Source organism: Pecten maximus, chromosome 1, assembly GCF_902652985.1.
Source record: "Pecten maximus chromosome 1, xPecMax1.1, whole genome shotgun sequence".
In the NCBI taxonomy this organism is placed as follows: domain Eukaryota; kingdom Metazoa; phylum Mollusca; class Bivalvia; order Pectinida; family Pectinidae; genus Pecten; species Pecten maximus.
In genome coordinates this window covers 27154045-27172779 of record NC_047015.1, presented here as the reverse complement: position 1 = coordinate 27172779, position 18735 = coordinate 27154045, and the positions used below count along the sequence as shown (strand labels likewise).

Below are 18735 nucleotides of genomic sequence, written 5' to 3'. Positions count from 1 at the left end.
GATAACACCATGCTATTCAACATAAATGTCTTAAAAGTCATCTTTGACTTGAAGTTTGATGTTAAAGAAAATTGTTATAGAGGCATTAAAAAGCCCCATTTATATCGGCATAAACTGTCATTTGGCACCCTTGGGTGATCACAGTCTGTTGGAAATTTGAAAATGTTAGAGTGGGTTTTATTTTGAATTTTGTTTTTATTAATTTCAGAATAAGAGGATATGACTTAGAAATAGAAGAAAAAGGTCAACAAATAGCAGAACTATTGCAAGAAGGTATGGCCCTAAAGATGTTCTTGTCTTACCAGATATCATGGCTACACTTCAATATCTAGTTGGTCTAGGCTATACCAGGTGTTCTGTTTACCCAGTTTGGCCATTGATAGCCCAGTTTGTGTCATAGTCCATTGGAAATAGAAAATATTCCTCAAAGTCAATTTTGAAATAACTATTTGTGTATTGGTAACAAAAACTGTGTTGGCAGTGCCTGTTGTGCAGATATAGAAATATTCAACAATGTACAATTAGATATATAGATATTCAACTGTATACAATTAGATATGGAAATATTCAACTGTGTACAATAAGATATATAAATATTCAACTGTGTACAATTAGTTTGGAAAATACTCAAGTGGTCAATTAGATATAGAAATATTCAACAGTGTTCAGTTAGATATGGAGATATTCATGAGTCTACTGTTAGTAATACTATTATAAGATATGGAAATACATGAATTTGGCTGTGTAAAATTAGATATGGAAATATTCAACAATGTATAATTTGACTGAGAATATCCAACAGTATACAGACCGTACAATTTGACATTTTCAGGTGAGAAGTTATCTAAGCAGCAGCTACAGAGCAACAACATTGTAAAGAAGCTGAGGGTGAAGGAGAAGGAAAATGACAGCCTGTTAACCAGCCAAAAGTAGGCTTTATCAACATTCTTACCTGTTTTCTTCTATTGTCATTAAAACACAATACCAATATATTGCTTATTTACTAGTCACACACATTTTGTGGGGAGCAGTAACCTGATGGCAAAATAAGAAAAATATCAAAGAAGAACTTCAAATGACTCATTATATACCATAAACAGCATGTTTATAACCTAATTTGTTTTTGACAGTTCTAATATATTACTTTTTATCTTTTTACAGAAATCAATTGGAAAATCAAAAGACAGAACTGGACCATCTCAGAGCTGTTTGTGAATCTAAGGATGCAATGGAGAAGAAGCAGACAGGTTTGTAAATTATATATACAGGTGTTATACCTGTAAGTTAGGTAAATATGTTCAGGTGTTATACCTGTAAGTTAGGTAAATATGTACAGGTGTTATACCTGTAAGTTAGGTAAATACATACAGGTGTTATACCTGTAAGTTAGGTAAATATGTACAGGTGTTATACCTGTAAGTTAGGTAAATACATACAGGTGTTATACCTGTAAGTTAGGTAAATACATACAGGTGTTATACCTGTAAGTTATGTAAATATGTACAGGTGTTATACCTGTAAGTTAGGTAAATATGTACAGGTGTTATACCTGTAAGTTATGTAAATACATACAGGTGTTATACCTGTAAGTTAGGTAAATATGTACAGGTGTTATACCTGTAAGTTAGGTAAATATGTACAGGTGTTATACCTGTAAGTTAGGTAAATATGTACAGGTGTTATACCTGTAAATTAGGTAAATACATACAGGTGTTATACCTGTAAGTTAGGTAAATATGTACAGGTGTTATACCTGTAAGTTAGGTAAATATGTACAGGTGTTATACCTGTAAGTTAGGTAAATATGTACAGGTGTTATACCTGTAAGTTAGGTAAATATGTACAGGTGTTATACCTGTAAGTTATATAAATATGTACAGGTGTTATACCTGTAAGTTAGGTAAATATGTACAGATGTTATACCTGTAAGTTAGGTAAATATGTACAGGTGTTATACCTGTAAGTTAGGTAAATACATATAGGTGTTATACCTGTAAGTTAGGTAAATACATACAGGTGTTATACCTGTAAGTTAGGTAAATACATACAGGTGTTATACCTGTAAGTTAGGTAAATACATACAGGTGTTATACCTGTAAATTAGGTAAATATGTACAGGTGTTATACCTGTAAGTTAGGTAAATACATACAGGTGTAAATTAGGTAAATACATACAGGTGTTATACCTGTAAGTTAGGTAAATATGTACAGGTGTTATACCTGTAAGTTAGCTAAATACATACAGGTGATATAAATGTAACCTTGGCAGATATAGTTGTGTTTAAACCGTCGCTGCCCTGGAATCCCAGGGCATCCAATGCATAAAGGGTGGTAATTTTGAATCTCCGCTAGAGGGCCAGAACTGATGACTATATCTGCCAAGGGTTCTTGGAGTGTAACGTAATCAGAAGCTTTGGCTAGCGACGTTGTAAAAAACTCTGATCTGTATGTTCATGTACACTTTGTATACCCGATATATTCATTGTTGTCTCCTGTTAAAATTCTCAGTTAACCTTAAGCTATATTGTATTATTGATAAACCATTGTGTTTTCCAGAGGGTATCAATCAGCTGAATTCTGCAGTACAGAAACAGGAGAGGGAAATATCTAAACTAAAGGTTAGCAATTAAGAATATGATGTAGTTGTTTTCTGTTATTATTATCCCCATGAGATCCAAGACTTGTCCTTCAGATTTTGAGTTTAGAGTTTATAGTTAAACAAATGGGAAAATAAAAGGGAAAATTGCTACCATGGTAAACGTAAAATTTCAACGTGTAAATTTTAGGTCACCTGACATGAAGTCTTAAGTGACCTTTTATAATTGCCTTTGTGGGTTGTTTGTCAGTAACCAATTTACATTTTCAACTTCACAATGACTAAGAGGCCCAGGGTCATGATATTGGGCCAGTAGCATCCTGGGATGATTATGAAGGGCTACCAATTTTTTGTTCAAATGAATGTCCTTGACCTACGTTACAGGTTACAGGCCTAGGGTAATGATATTGGTATATAAGTAGCATGCTGTGTTGAAGGGCTACAAATGTGTTGAAATGAATGACCTTATCCTATTTTCAAAGACACAGGATTCAAATGTGTCCAAATTTTTAAATGACATTTTCTCAATGACCAACAGCCACAAGGTCATGATACTAGGCCAATGGCTTGCTGGGATGGAGGGTGACAAAGGTTTGTTCAAGGGAATGGGGCCATGGCCTAAATTTCAAGTTTAAAGGATTCAAATGTGATGAAATATTTTAATGTCTTTTCTCAGTACCAAGGAGGCCCAGAGTTGTGATATTTAGGCAGTTATGATTAACATACTGGGATGTAGGGCTACCAACCTTAATCTACTTTCAAGTGTTGAGATGTGATAGATCTTGTTGATAAACAAAACATAATCTATCAAATGAATATATATATCAGAACTTAGGTGACTGATAAAGCCCATGGGCCTCTTGTTAGGGGCCGAGGTGGCCGAGTGGTTAAGGTGTCCCGACACTTTAACACTAACCCTCCACCTCTGGGTTGCGAGTTCGAAACCTACGTGGGGCAGTTGCCAGGTACTGACCGTAGGCCGATGGTTTTTCTCCGGGTACTCCGGCTTTCCTCCACCTCCAAACCTGGCACGTCCTTAAATGACCCTGGCTGTTAATAGGACGTTAAACAAAAACAAACCAAATTGTTAAGTAATAAAATAGAGATGTCACAGTAGTGTTTCTGGAATATTCCTCTGCACCAAAGCTGAAACGTACATTATGAAGCACAGACAGAGGAATAAAAAGTGAATTGGTGTTTCAGAGTGAGCTGACAGATGCTCAAGAAAGAGTAAGGGGTCTACAGGCAGCTCTGGACAACTCCTACAAGTAAGTACAATGTTAAATAGATACCTTCATAATGTCATTACTGTATTGTTACATCCTGTGTCGGCTGGTTTCATTTTATTTTTATTCCTGCCCACCAACAGTTGGAGGGAATATACAAGTCAGTGTGTTTGGTGGTGTTTCCGGAGCATATTTCCATAACTATTCTAGAAAACTTTATAAAACTGTCTACATGCTACATCAACTAGTCTAGTAGGGCCTTCTGCTATGGAGGAGTGCCTAGTTAGGATATTTCCTTGGTTACCATGGAAACAACTAGTCAAAATCACTGATTAAGCCGTTCTTTTTTATATGTGTAAAACTGTTACTAAACTTAATTAAGCTTTATACATACACCAGTTGAGTGGATGGTGTACTATGGCTTCAATGTGTTTATTAGACTTACGTACTTCCTTCATATTGACCAAAGTAATTTCATGGAGATATCGATATATCATGCCTGTGACTCGACTCCCTTGACGGGGGAATCTGACCAATTCTGTCCTTGTGCAAACTTGTTTTTTCTATAAAAAATCACATGCCTTAACATACTTTGTGAAAAAAAAAGGATTCTGCGAGACATCACCTAATGTATTAGAACAAAGCTTTGTTACATGAAAGTTAAAAATGTGTGTCATTTAATTGGATAGTGTTATATACTGCACAATAGGTCTGAGTGTGTGTCATTTAATTGGATAGTGTTATATACTGTACAATAGGTCTGAGTGTGTGTCATTTAATTGGATAGTGTTATATACTGTACAATAGGTCTGAGTGTGTGTCATTTAATTGGATAGTGTTATATACTGTACAATAGGTCTGAGTGTGTGTCATTTAGTTAGATAGTGTTAAAATACTGTAAAATAGGTCTGAGTGTGTGTCATTTAATTGGATAGTGTTATATACTGTACAATAGGTCTGAGTGTGTGTCATTTAGTTAGTAAGTGTTATATTCTGAAGTCCTCTAATTTCTTTTCAATTTGTTCTTGAATCATTTGCTAGATATTGTTGAACTTGTTAGATTTTAAGGGACCTTCAAGAACCAGTTTCATATTTATGACTAGTGTAAAAGTTTTCACTAATTTCACTCTTTCTATATTAGTGTAAAGAATAAATGTTCCAATAAGGTGGCCAATACATGTATTTCAGCTCTGCAAGTTGATGAAGGGATAAAACATCTCCACATGTATCTCACAGGGACATTGCTTACTTTAATCTGTTTGACCATGTTAGATGCTATCTGGATGTTTGACCATGTTAGATGCTATCTGGATGTTTGACCATGTTAGATGCTATCTGGATGTTTGACCATGTTAGATGCTATCTGGATGTTTGACCATGTTAGATGCTATCTGGATGTTTGACCATGTTAGATGCTATCTGGATGTTTGACCTTGTTAGATGCTATCTGGATGTAAACAATTAACCTATATTTGACTACAGAGAGATTGCAGAGCTACACAAATCCAAGGCTGCCCAGGACAGTAAGGTTCAGGAGACAGCCCTGAGCCTAGAGATGTCTGTCCGGGAAGAACTCAAGGCTACCCTGACCAAAGAACAATTCAGTTTCAAACAGGAGAGAGAGGCCCTTATTATTCAGGTTAGGACATTACCTATATCACTTTACTTATGTGACATCATTTTCAGGGAATTCCTGAGGGTGAATTTTAAAACAACTAGATATCTTTCACTTTTATGAATATAGCACAGGCTATTGATTGTGAATGGACTGTTTTTTGTCTGTTGCTATTTTTTTAAAGTGATTACAAAGTTTGATCAGTCAATATCTTAATGCAATTTCCCGCTTGAATTTAGTAATATACATGTATTGGAATCTCTTTGCAGTTATTAGTTATAGCATTCATATTTATTTTTGGTATGTTCATTATGTTGTATATATATATCATAAGGAGAGGGCTTTTATAGGCTTGTCCTGTTGCCCAATTCCCTTTGTCTGTTCCATCTTGACAATAAAATATTCTGAAATCAAAATATCTTTCATTTTGAGATTCTGCTAACTTTATCCCAAGCGGCATTCTAAATTAACTAAACTGAACCTTGTACTTGTAACTGTGGCACAGTGACTATTCATACGTCAGTCATTATTTTGCCACAATGTCTAGGAGAAAATGTGTGTGGAAACAGAAGTCTATCATTAAGTTAAGGGGAGCATTATAGAATATAGATATGGGAGAGGCCCTCAGCTGTCATCATTCAGGTAGGTAGGGACGAGGTACTCTATTGTAGTCATTAAGGTAGGTAGGGACAAGGTACTCTATTGTAGTCATTCAGGTAGGTAGGGACGAGGTACTCTATTGTAGTCATTAAAGTAGGTAGGGACGAGGTACTCTATTGTAATCATTCAGGTAGGTATGGACGAGGTACTCTATTGTAGTCATTAAGGTAGGTAGGGACGAGGTACTCTATTGTAGTCATTCAGGTAGGTAGGGACGAGGTACTCTATTGTAGTCATTCAGGTAGGTAGGGACGAGGTACTCTATTGTAGTCATTAAGGTAGGTAGGGACGAGGTCCTCTATTGTAGTCATTAAGGTAGGTAGGGACGAGGTAGTCTATTGTAGTCATTCAGGTAGGTAGGGACGAGGTACTCTATTGTAGTCATTCAGGTAGGTAGGGACGAGGTACTCTATTGTAGTCATTCAGGTAGGTAGGGACGAGGTACTCTATTGTAGTCATTCAGGTAGGTAGGGACGAGGTACTCTATTGTAGTCATTCAGGTAGGTAGGGACGAGGTACTCTATTGTAGTCATTCAGGTAGGTAGGGACGAGGTACTCTATTGTAGTCATTCAGGTAGGTAGGGACGAGGTAGTCTATTGTAGTCATTCAGGTAGGTAGGGACGAGGTACTCTATTGTAGTCATTCAGGTAGGTAGGGACGAGGTAGTCTATTGTAGTCATTCAGGTAGGTAGGGACGAGGTACTCTATTGTAGTCATTCAGGTAGGTAGGGACGAGGTACTCTATTGTAGTCATTCAGGTAGGTAGGGACGAGGTACGTATACTCTATTGTAGTCATTCAGGTAGGTAGGGACGAGGTACTCTATTGTAGTCATTCAGGTAGGTAGGGACGAGGTACTCTATTGTAGTCATTCAGGTAGGTAGGGACGAGGTACACTATTGTAGTCATTCAGGTAGGTAGGGACGAGGCACTCTATTGTAGTCATTCAGGTAGGTAGGGACGAGGTACTCTATTGTAGTCATTCAGGTAGGTAGGGACGAGGCACTCTATTGTAGTCATTCAGATAGGCAGGTAGGAAGACATCAGTCATCATTATCGCTGAGGAGCTGTAGTTATTCCCCTATACATATATATATAACCATAATACTGTATACCATGACTGCAAAGGAACCTGTATGTCCACAGATAGAGGATCTGCGAATGAGTATGTCACGAATGGAGAAAGAACACCACCGGAGAGAGGACATGTTGAGACAGGAAATATCTGACCTACAAATGGTAGGTTTTGTTTACGGGTCAAGTGCAAATGAGGTTGTGGTTTAATATAATAATGATTAATTCACAGATTTAAGTTAAGTTAGAATTTAAGTGGCTGACTGTAAACATACAAAGTTATTTTGATTTGCACACACAGTCTAATAAGTGAAATTGTTGTGATTTCTGATTGGTAGGTTATGATTGATAGGATGGGTAGATAAAGATCAATTTCTAATTGGCAAATTAAGATTGAATTCTGATTGGTTGTATGATTAATTTCTGATTGGTTGGTTATGGTCAATTTCTGATAGGTGGATTATGGTTGATTTTGATTGGTAGAATTTGAATTATGGATTTCTTGTACATGTATTTATTTATTCATTTTTTGTAAATTTAGCATTTACAAGAAGACGAAGCAAGGAATCAGGATGTGACACAGACAGTAACAACAGGTATGTAAATGCAATATCATAGAAATTTAAATAGAAACAGAATGACTCTTGTTTGATTAGTAAGAAGAAATTTGAAATTTACCATCACACATCTCATATTAAACATGTAATATTTGATTTGATTTGTTGACAGCCACTCGTCCTCTACTGAGACAGATAGAGAATCTCCAAACTACATATGCTGCCCAGTCTTCATCATGGGAGAAACTGGAGAAAACTCTCACCGACAGAATAGGTAATCTAGAGGATAAAACACAGAGATATAAAGATAGTGTGGTATAAAAACTCTCACCGACAGAATAGGTAATCTAGAGGACAAAACACAGAGATATAAAGATAGTGTGGTATAAAAACTCTCACCGACAGAATAGGTAATCTAGAGGACAAAACACGGAGATATAAAGAGAGTGTGGTATAAAAACTCTCACCGACAGAATAGGTAATCTAGAGGACAAAACACAGAGGTATAAAGATAGTGTGGTATAAAAACTCTCACCGACAGAATAGGTAATCTAGAGGACAAAACACAGAGGTATAAAGAGAGTGTGGTATAAAAACTCTCACCGACAGAATAGGTAATCTAGAGGACAAAACACAGAGGTATAAAGATAGTGTGGTATAAAACTCTCACCGACAGAATAGGTAATCTAGAGGACAAAACACAGAGATATAAAGATAGTGTGGTATAAAAACTCTCACCGACAGAATAGGTAATCTAGAGGACAAAACACAGAGATATAAAGATAGTGTGGTATAAAAACTCTCACCGACAGAATAGGTAATCTAGAGGACAAAACACAGAGATATAAAGATAGTGTGGTATAAAAACTCTCACCGACAGAATAGGTAATCTAGAGGACAAAACACGGAGATATAAAGAGAGTGTGGTATAAAAACTCTCACCGACAGAATAGGTAATCTAGAGGACAAAACACAGAGGTATAAAGAGAGTGTGGTATAAAAACTCTCACCGACAGAATAGGTAATCTAGAGGACAAAACACAGAGGTATAAAGATAGTGTGGTATAAAAACTCTCACCGACAGAATAGGTAATCTAGAGGGATAAAACACAGAGATATAAAGATAGTGTGGTATAAAAACTCTCACCGACAGAATAGGTAATCTAGAGGATAAAACACAGAGGTATAAAGATAGTGTGGTATAAAAACTCTCACCGACAGAATAGGTAATCTAGAGGACAAAACACGGAGATATAAAGATAGTGTGGTATAAAAACTCTCACCGACAGAATAGGTAATCTAGAGGATAAACACAGGAGATATAAAGATAGTGTGGTATAAAAACTCTCACCGACAGAATAGGTAATCTAGAGGACTAAAACACGGAGATATAAAGATAGTGTGGTATAAAAACTCTCACCGACAGAATACGTAATCTAGAGGACAAAACACAGGAGATATAAAGATAGTGTGGTATAAAACTCTCACCGACAGAATAGGTAATCTAGAGGACAAAACACAGAGGTATAAAGAGAGTGTGGTATAAAAACTCTCACCGACAGAATAGGTAATCTAGAGGACATAAACACATGGAGATATAAAGATAGTGTGGTATAAAAACTCTCACCGACAGAATAGGTAATCTAGAGGACAAAACACAGAGATATAAAGATAGTGTGGTATAAAAACTCTCACCGACAGAATAGGTAATCTAGAGGACAAAACACAGAGATATAAAGATAGTGTGGTATAAAAACTCTCACCGACAGAATAGGTAATCTAGAGGACAAAACACGGAGATATAAAGATAGTGTGGTATAAAAACTCTCACCGACAGAATAGGTAATCTAGAGGACAAAACACGGAGATATAAAGATAGTGTGGTATAAAAACTCTCACCGACAGAATAGGTAATCTAGAGGACAAAACACAGAGGTATAAAGATAGTGTGGTATAAAAACTCTCACCGACAGAATAGGTAATCTAGAGGACAAAACACAGAGATATAAAGATAGTGTGGTATAAAAACTCTCACCGACAGAATAGGTAATCTAGAGGACAAAACACAGAGATATAAAGATAGTGTGGTATAAAAACTCTCACCGACAGAATAGGTAATCTAGAGGACAAAACACAGAGATATAAAGATAGTGTGGTATAAAAACTCTCACCGACAGAATAGGTAATCTAGAGGATAAAACAAGGAGATATAAAGATAGTGTGGTATAAAAACTCTCACCGACAGAATAGGTAATCTAGAGGACAAAACACAGAGATATAAAGATAGTGTGGTATAAAAACTCTCACCGACAGAATAGGTAATCTAGAGGACAAAACACAGAGGTATAAAGATAGTGTGGTATAAAAACTCTCACCGACAGAATAGGTAATCTAGAGGACAAAACACAGGAGATATAAAGAGAGTGTGGTATAAAAACTCTCACCGACAGAATAGGTAATCTAGAGGACAAAACACAGAGGTATAAAGATAGTGTGGTATAAAAACTCTCACCGACAGAATAGGTAATCTAGAGGACAAAACACAGAGGTATAAAGATAGTGTGGTATAAAAACTCTCACCGACAGAATAGGTAATCTAGAGGACAAAACACAGAGATATAAAGATAGAGGATAAAACACGGAGGTATAAAGATAGTGTGGTATAAAAACTCTCACCGACAGAATAGGTAATCTAGAGGACAAAACACGAGAGTATAAAGATAGTGTGGTATAAAAACTCTCACGACCAGACTACAGAATAGGTAACTAGAGGATAAAACACGGAGATATAAAGATAGTGTGGTCTAAAAACTCTCACCGGACAGAATAGGTAATCTAGAGATAAACACGGAGATATAAGATAGTGTGGTATAAAAACTCTCACCAACAGAATAGGTAATCTAGAGATAAAAACACGGAGATATAAAGATAGTGTGGTATAAAACTCTCACGACAGAATAGGTAATGTAGAGGATAAAACACGGAGGTATAAAGATAGTGTGGTATAAAACTCTCACCGACCAGAATAGGTAATCTAGAGGATAAAACACGGAGACTATAAAGATAGTGTGGTATAAAAAGTCTCACCAACAGAATACGGTAATCTAGAGGATAAACACGGAGATATAAAGATAGTGTGGTTATAAAACTCTCACCGACAGAATAGGTAATCTAGAGGATAAAACACGGAGATATAAAGATAGTGTGGTATAAAAACTCTCACCGACAGAATAGGTAATCTAGAGAATAAAACATGGAGATATAAAGATAGTGTGGTATAAAAACTCTCACCAACAGAATAGGTAATCTAGAGGATAAAACACGGAGATATAAAGATAGTGTGGTATAAAAACTCTCACCGACAGAATAGGTAATGTAGAGGATAAAACACGGAGGTATAAAGATAGTGTGGTATAAAAACTCTCACCGACAGAATAGGTAATCTAGAGGATAAAACACGGAGATATAAAGATAGTGTGGTATAAAAAGTCTCACCAACAGAATAGGTAATCTAGAGGATAAAACACGGAGATATAAAGATAGTGTGGTATAAAAACTCTCACCGACAGAATAGGTAATGTAGAGGATAAAACACGGAGGTATAAAGATAGTGTGGTATAAAAATCTCACCGACAGAATAGGTAATCTAGAGGACAAAACACGGAGATATAAAGATAGTGTGGTATAAAAACTCTCACTGACAGAATAGGTAATCTAGAGGACAAAACACAGAGGTATAAAGAGAGTGTGGTATAAAAACTCTCACCGACAGAATAGGTAATCTAGAGGACAAAACACAGAGGTATAAAGAGAGTGTGGTATAAAAACTCTCACTGACAGAATAGGTAATCTAGAGAATAAAACATGGAGATATAAAGATAGTGTGGTATAAAAACTCTCACCAACAGAATAGGTAATCTAGAGGACAAAACACGGAGATATAAAGATAGTGTGGTATAAAAACTCTCACCGACAGAATAGGTAATCTAGAGGATAAAACACGGAGATATAAAGATAGTGTGGTATAAAAACTCTCACCGACAGAATAGGTAATCTAGAGGACAAAACACGGAGATATAAAGATAGTGTGGTATAAAAACTCTCACCGACAGAAAAGGTAATCTAGAGAATAAAACATGGAGATATAAAGATAGTGTGGTATAAAAACTCTCACCGACAGAATAGGTAATCTAGAGGATAAAACACGGAGATATAAAGATAGTGTGGTATAAAAACTCTCACCGACAGAATAGGTAATCTAGAGAATAAAACACGGAGATATAAAGATAGTGTGGTATAAAAACTCTCACCAACAGAATAGGTAATCTAGAGGATAAAACACGGAGATATAAAGATAGTGTGGTATAAAAACTCTCACCGACAGAATAGGTAATGTAGAGGATAAAACACGGAGGTATAAAGATAGTGTGGTATAAAAACTCTCACCGACAGAATAGGTAATCTAGAGGATAAAACACGGAGATATAAAGATAGTGTGGTATAAAAAGTCTCACCAACAGAATAGGTAATCTAGAGGATAGACCACGGAGATATAAAGATAGTGTGGTATAAAAACTCTCACCGACAGAATAGGTAATGTAGAGGATAAAACACGGAGGTATAAAGATAGTGTGGTATAAAAACTCTCACCGACAGAATAGGTAATCTAGAGGACAAAACACGGAGATATAAAGAGAGTGTGGTATAAAAACTCTCACCGACAGAATAGGTAATCTAGAGGACAAAACACAGAGGTATAAAGAGAGTGTGGTATAAAAACTCTCACCGACAGAATAGGTAATCTAGAGAATAAAACATGGAGATATAAAGATAGTGTGGTATAAAAACTCTCACCAACAGAATAGGTAATCTAGAGGACAAAACACGGAGATATAAAGATAGTGTGGTATAAAAACTCTCACCGACAGAATAGGTAATCTAGAGGATAAAACACGGAGATATAAAGATAGTGTGGTATAAAAACTCTCAACGACAGAATAGGTAATCTAGAGAATAAAACATGGAGATATAAAGATAGTGTGGTATAAAAACTCTCACCAACAGAATAGGTAATCTAGAGGATAAAACACGGAGATATAAAGATAGTGTGGTATAAAAACTCTCACCGACAGAATAGGTAATGTAGAGGATAAAACACGGAGGTATAAAGATAGTGTGGTATAAAAACTCTCACCGACAGAATAGGTAATCTAGAGGATAAAACACGGAGATATAAAGATAGTGTGGTATAAAAAGTCTCACCAACAGAATAGGTAATCTAGAGGATAAAACACGGAGATATAAAGATAGTGTGGTATAAAAACTCTCACCGACAGAATAGGTAATGTAGAGGATAAAACACGGAGGTATAAAGATAGTGTGGTATAAAAATCTCACCGACAGAATAGGTAATCTAGAGGACAAAACACGGAGATATAAAGATAGTGTGGTATAAAAACTCTCACTGACAGAATAGGTAATCTAGAGGACAAAACACAGAGGTATAAAGAGAGTGTGGTATAAAAACTCTCACCGACAGAATAGGTAATCTAGAGGACAAAACACAGAGGTATAAAGAGAGTGTGGTATAAAAACTCTCACCGACAGAATAGGTAATCTAGAGAATAAAACATGGAGATATAAAGATAGTGTGGTATAAAAACTCTCACCAACAGAATAGGTAATCTAGAGGACAAAACACGGAGATATAAAGATAGTGTGGTATAAAAACTCTCACCGACAGAATAGGTAATCTAGAGGATAAAACACGGAGATATAAAGATAGTGTGGTATAAAAACTCTCACCGACAGAATAGGTAATCTAGAGAATAAAACATGGAGATATAAAGATAGTGTGGTATAAAAACTCTCACCAACAGAATAGGTAATCTAGAGGATAAAACACGGAGATATAAAGATAGTGTGGTATAAAAACTCTCACCGACAGAATAGGTAATGTAGAGGATAAAACACGGAGGTATAAAGATAGTGTGGTATAAAAACTCTCACCGACAGAATAGGTAATCTAGAGGATAAAACACGGAGATATAAAGATAGTGTGGTATAAAAAGTCTCACCAACAGAATAGGTAATCTAGAGGATAAAACACGGAGATATAAAGATAGTGTGGTATAAAAACTCTCACCGACAGAATAGGTAATGTAGAGGATAAAACACGGAGGTATAAAGATAGTGTGGTATAAAAACTCTCACCGACAGAATAGGTAATCTAGAGGACAAAACACAGAGATATAAAGATAGTGTGGTATAAAAACTCTCACCAACAGAATAGGTAATCTAGAGGATAAAACACGGAGGTATAAAGATAGTGTGGTATAAAAACTCTCACCAACAGAATAGGTAATCTAGAGGATAAAACACGGAGATATAAAGATAGTGTGGTATATAGAGGTTACACAACGAGTGGTTGTTGGATATGGAATTTATTTCACACGAGTAAGTTATTTTTTTAAAAGTTACAAAAGACACGAGCTTTAGCAAGTGTTTTTTGCAATTTTTAATAAATAACTTACGAGTGTGAAATAAATTCCATATTCAACAATTTCGAGTCGTGTGACCTGTTTCTACCACAATAATATCGGCTTGAATCAAAGGGAAACGTGGCCAAGTATAATTTCGCGTATGCAAATAAAGTGACGTCCGGGACCCGGTGATGTGACGTCATTAGATTATTGATGACGTCAATAACAATTGCAGCTTGGGTCAAAGTTCACCGTGTTAGCCAATCAAAATGCGTACAGAGTTTATACCACGTGTGGTATAAACAGATTGTTAATCAACAGCTGTAATGATTAACTGATGGTCTGAGAGTTGAATAATACAGGGTATTGTGGTAGAAATCTGCTTATTCACTCAGTAAATTTGACTTGTTCTTCAACTATGTGAAAGGTAGTTTTTATCCAATCACACTGATCAACCATTGTTTTGTGGGTATATAGTTAACATGAGGAAAGTGGCAGGGATTGGGTTGGGACCACATTATTTGTTTTATATATATTACTGTATATAACTCAGCTCAGCTCCAACTAGCTTCACTTTACTGGACATGTATTTTGTAAACAATAATCTTTACTTTAAAATTATCTCTATTAATAAAAAGTGTCACACATGTACTTTATAATCTGTATACAGTGGACATTCAGACTCACCTGTCCATTGCCGTTGAAAAGGAGCGGTCAGCAAGTGAAAATGTGATTGACCTCACGTCCAATGTTACCGCCCTTGAGTCCCAGAACTGTCGTCTACGTCAAGAGAAGTCACAACATGTAGCTCAACTGGAGATGCTGAAGACACGTGTTGAGGTATTGGAGGATGCGAAAAACAGGTCAGTTCCAAATCCTGTAACAGATTGTAGGTATTCTGATAGAGATGGGACTAGGAAAAGTTCAATATTGTATTAGAACCTGCTGTCTAGTGACAGAGAGATACACACTTATACTTCTCTTTGTGTTATAAAGATTGAGCCTTCCATGATCACAGATCAGAAGAATGTTTTTTTTTTTTTACTAATATGAAAATGATTCAGAAGAGAAATAATGAAATTTATGTCCATGAAATATAATGATGTTATGGATGTTAAGCAAGCATTATATATATAACGTTATGGATGTTTAAGTATACATTATCAATATAATGTTTAATGGGTTTTTTATTAGACAATGTGTTTCTACTCTGCATACATTATTATAAGATGTTTTTACACTATTGACCTTATTAGAGGTGTTTTAGGTAGGGCGTAAGAATTGTACCTGCTGCCCCCATTGCATGATCGTAAGAGGTGACTGAATTTGGGATCTTGTCCTTTCTCTTCTTTCTTACAAACTTTCTTCTTCCTAATGTCTCCCTTGACAGTGCCTCACTTTTGGCCTTTAGTTGAGCGTTCACCCCTGTGAGGAAGGCTTTGGGTTCTGTCCCCTGGCCGAGACATACAAGCGTCTTTAAAAATGATAGTTGCTACTCCTGCTTAGCGCTCAGCATATTAGGAGTGGGACGACTGGTTCACCTGTTGTCAGTATAATGTAACCGGGTGAGGTGTGCTGCTGGATGTCTTCGGCAGTATGCTCCAGTGAGGTAGCACTATAAATCGGCAAAAGTCCCGGCCTACCACAAGGAGACTTCACACAAACATATAGCAGCCTCCCAAAACACACATACGCACTCACCACACGCATACATGTCGCACGCACGGGAGGCCGTCCTTAAATGACCTTAGCTGTTAATAGGACGTTAAACAAAATAAACCAAACCAAACCAAAGTTTTACACTATATACCTTATTAGAGATGTTTTACACTACATACCTTATTAGAGGTGTTTTACACTACATACCTTATTAGAGATGTTTTACACTACATACCGTATTAGAGATGTTTTACACTATATACCTTATTAGAGATGTTTTACACTATATACCTTATTAGAGGTGTTTTACACTATATACCTTATTAGAGATGTTTTACACTACATACCTTATTAGAGATGTTTTACACTATATACCTTATTAGAGGTGTTTTACACTACATACCTTATTAGAGATGTTTTACACTACATACATTGTACCTTATTAGAGATGTTTTACACTATATACCTTATTAGAGGTGTTTTACACTACATACCTTATTAGAGGTGTTTTACACTACATACATTGTACCTTATTAGAGATGTTTTACACTATATACCTTATTAGAGGTGTTTTACACTACATACCTTATTAGAGGTGTTTTACACTATATACCTTATTAGAGATGTTTTACACTATATACCTTATTAGAGGTGTTTTACACTACATACCTTATTAGAGGTGTTTTACACTATATACCTTATTAGAGGTGTTTTACACTACATACCTTATTAGAGGTGTTTTACACTATATACCTTATTAGAGGTGTTTTACACTACATACCTTATTAGAGGTGTTTTACACTACATACCTTATTAGAGGTGTTTTACACTACATACCTTATTAGAGGTGTTTTACACTATATACCTTATTAGAGATGTTTTACACTATATACCTTATTAGAGATGTTTTACACTATATACCTTATTAGAGATGTTTTACACTATATACCTTATTAGAGATGTTTTACACTATATACCTTATTAGAGATGTTTTACACTACATACCTTATTAGAGGTGTTTTACACTATATACCTTATTAGACGTGTTTTACACTACATACCTTATTAGAGGTGTTTTACACTACATACCTTATTAGAGGTGTTTTACACTACATACCTTATTAGAGGTGTTTTACACTACATACCTTATTAGAGATGTTTTACACTACATACCTTATTAGAGATGTTTTACACTATATACCTTATTAGAGATGTTTACACTACATACCTTATTAGAGATGGTTTACACTATATACCTTATTAGAGATGTTTTACACTACATACCTTATTAGAGATGTTTTACACTATATACCTTATTAGAGATGTTTTACACTACATACCTTATTAGAGGTGTTTTACATACTTTCCTTTTAAAGGGGTTTTTTTTTTTTTAATTTTAAACCCCAAAAAGGTTGTGAAAAAAATTTTTAGTTTTTTTAAAAAAAAAAAAAGGGAAAAGGTAAAAAGGGGTTTTTTTGGGGAATTTTTCAAAAAAATGTTATTTAATTTTAATAATATTTTAACTTTCAGATTCTAAAACATTTAACTTTTGGGGGGAAAAAAAAAAGGTGATTAAATTTGACGAGCTGGAACGGGAAGGAGAAAACAAATGCGGAAAGAAAAGGGGGGCCCCAAAACCGTTCACTTTTAAGAAAAAGGGGCCCAATTACTGTGTTTCCTTACCCTATGTAGGCCCCTAACTGTTTTTACCTTCCCCATTTGGGCCCCAATTTTTTGTTACCTTACCTCTTGTAGGCCCAAAAGTTTTGGGTTTCCCTTTCCTCTAGTAGGCCCAAACTGTATTTTTACCTTACCTTTGTAGGCCCAAAAAATTTTTATTTCCTTTTGGAAAATTTAAAAGTTTATTTTTTCTATGTGGGCCAATTAAAATTTTCCCCTTTCCTCTATGTATCCAAAACGTAATTTTTCCTTACCCATGTAGGGCCCAAAAAACGTATTGTTTTTCCCCCATTTAGGGGGCCCCCTAATGTACTGGTTCCTTACCTCAGTAGGTCCAAAACTGAATTGTTTCCCTTTCCCCTTTTGTTAAATAACTGTTTGTTACCTTTCCCCCCCCTTTTGTAGTGTTACCCCCTTTGGCCCTAATTCGGGCCCTTATCATGAGGCCCCAAAAATATTGTTCCTTACCTCAGTAGGTCCAAAATTTAGTTTTACCTTTAGTTAAAAAATTTTGTGTTCCTTCCTTGTGGCCCAATAATTTTTTACCTTTGTAGGCCCAAAAACTGTGTTTACCTTTTTGGTCAAAAATTTTGGGTTTCCTTCTCTAGGGCCCAAAACTGTTGTGTTACCTTTCCTTTGTAACCCAAAAACGGTTTTTTACCTTCCTCTAGTAGGGCCAAAACTGTAATGTACCTTACTTTTGGAAAAAAATTTTTTCCCCCCCTTTTAAACCCAAAAAAGTATTTACCTCTTATTTTAAAAAATTTTTTTCCTCTATTTCCCAAAAGTATTTTCCTTCCCCATTTGGGGGGCCCAATAACGTACGTTACCTTTCTCTAGTAGGGCCAATACGTACTGTGTTATTACCCTTTTGGCCAATAATGTATATGTTACCTTACTCTAGTAGGCCAAAAAACTGTACGTGTTCCTTCCTTGTAGGCCCCCAATTTTTATTTCCCCTTTTTAAAACATTTTACCTTACCCTTAAAATTTTTTTTGGTTTTTTTTGACCCCCAAAAAATTTACCTTATTATTTCCCCAATAAATTCTTTTTTACCTTTAGGAAAACTAATTTTTTTAAACCCTTTCCCATTGATTTTTTTTATTACCAAAAAACTTACTTGTTACCCCTTTTGGGCCCAAAAAGTAGGAAATACCTTTTTGTGGGCCCCAAAAGGGGTTTTTC

The 18735-nt window shown here is 35.7% G+C and overlaps 1 protein-coding gene across 1 annotated transcript in view; it reads left to right on the top strand.

Moving 5' to 3' along the window:
- LOC117336870 (TATA element modulatory factor-like) overlaps positions 1-18735 on the top strand; it is a 54735-nt gene that overhangs the window by 19186 nt on the left and 16814 nt on the right. Inside the window, 10 exon segments of the mRNA XM_033897645.1 lie at positions 209-273; positions 833-929; positions 1162-1247; positions 2557-2618; positions 3800-3864; positions 5305-5461; positions 7244-7336; positions 7713-7767; positions 7901-8002; positions 14881-15089. Of these exon segments, the coding sequence (XP_033753536.1) occupies positions 209-273; positions 833-929; positions 1162-1247; positions 2557-2618; positions 3800-3864; positions 5305-5461; positions 7244-7336; positions 7713-7767; positions 7901-8002; positions 14881-15089 (991 nt within the window).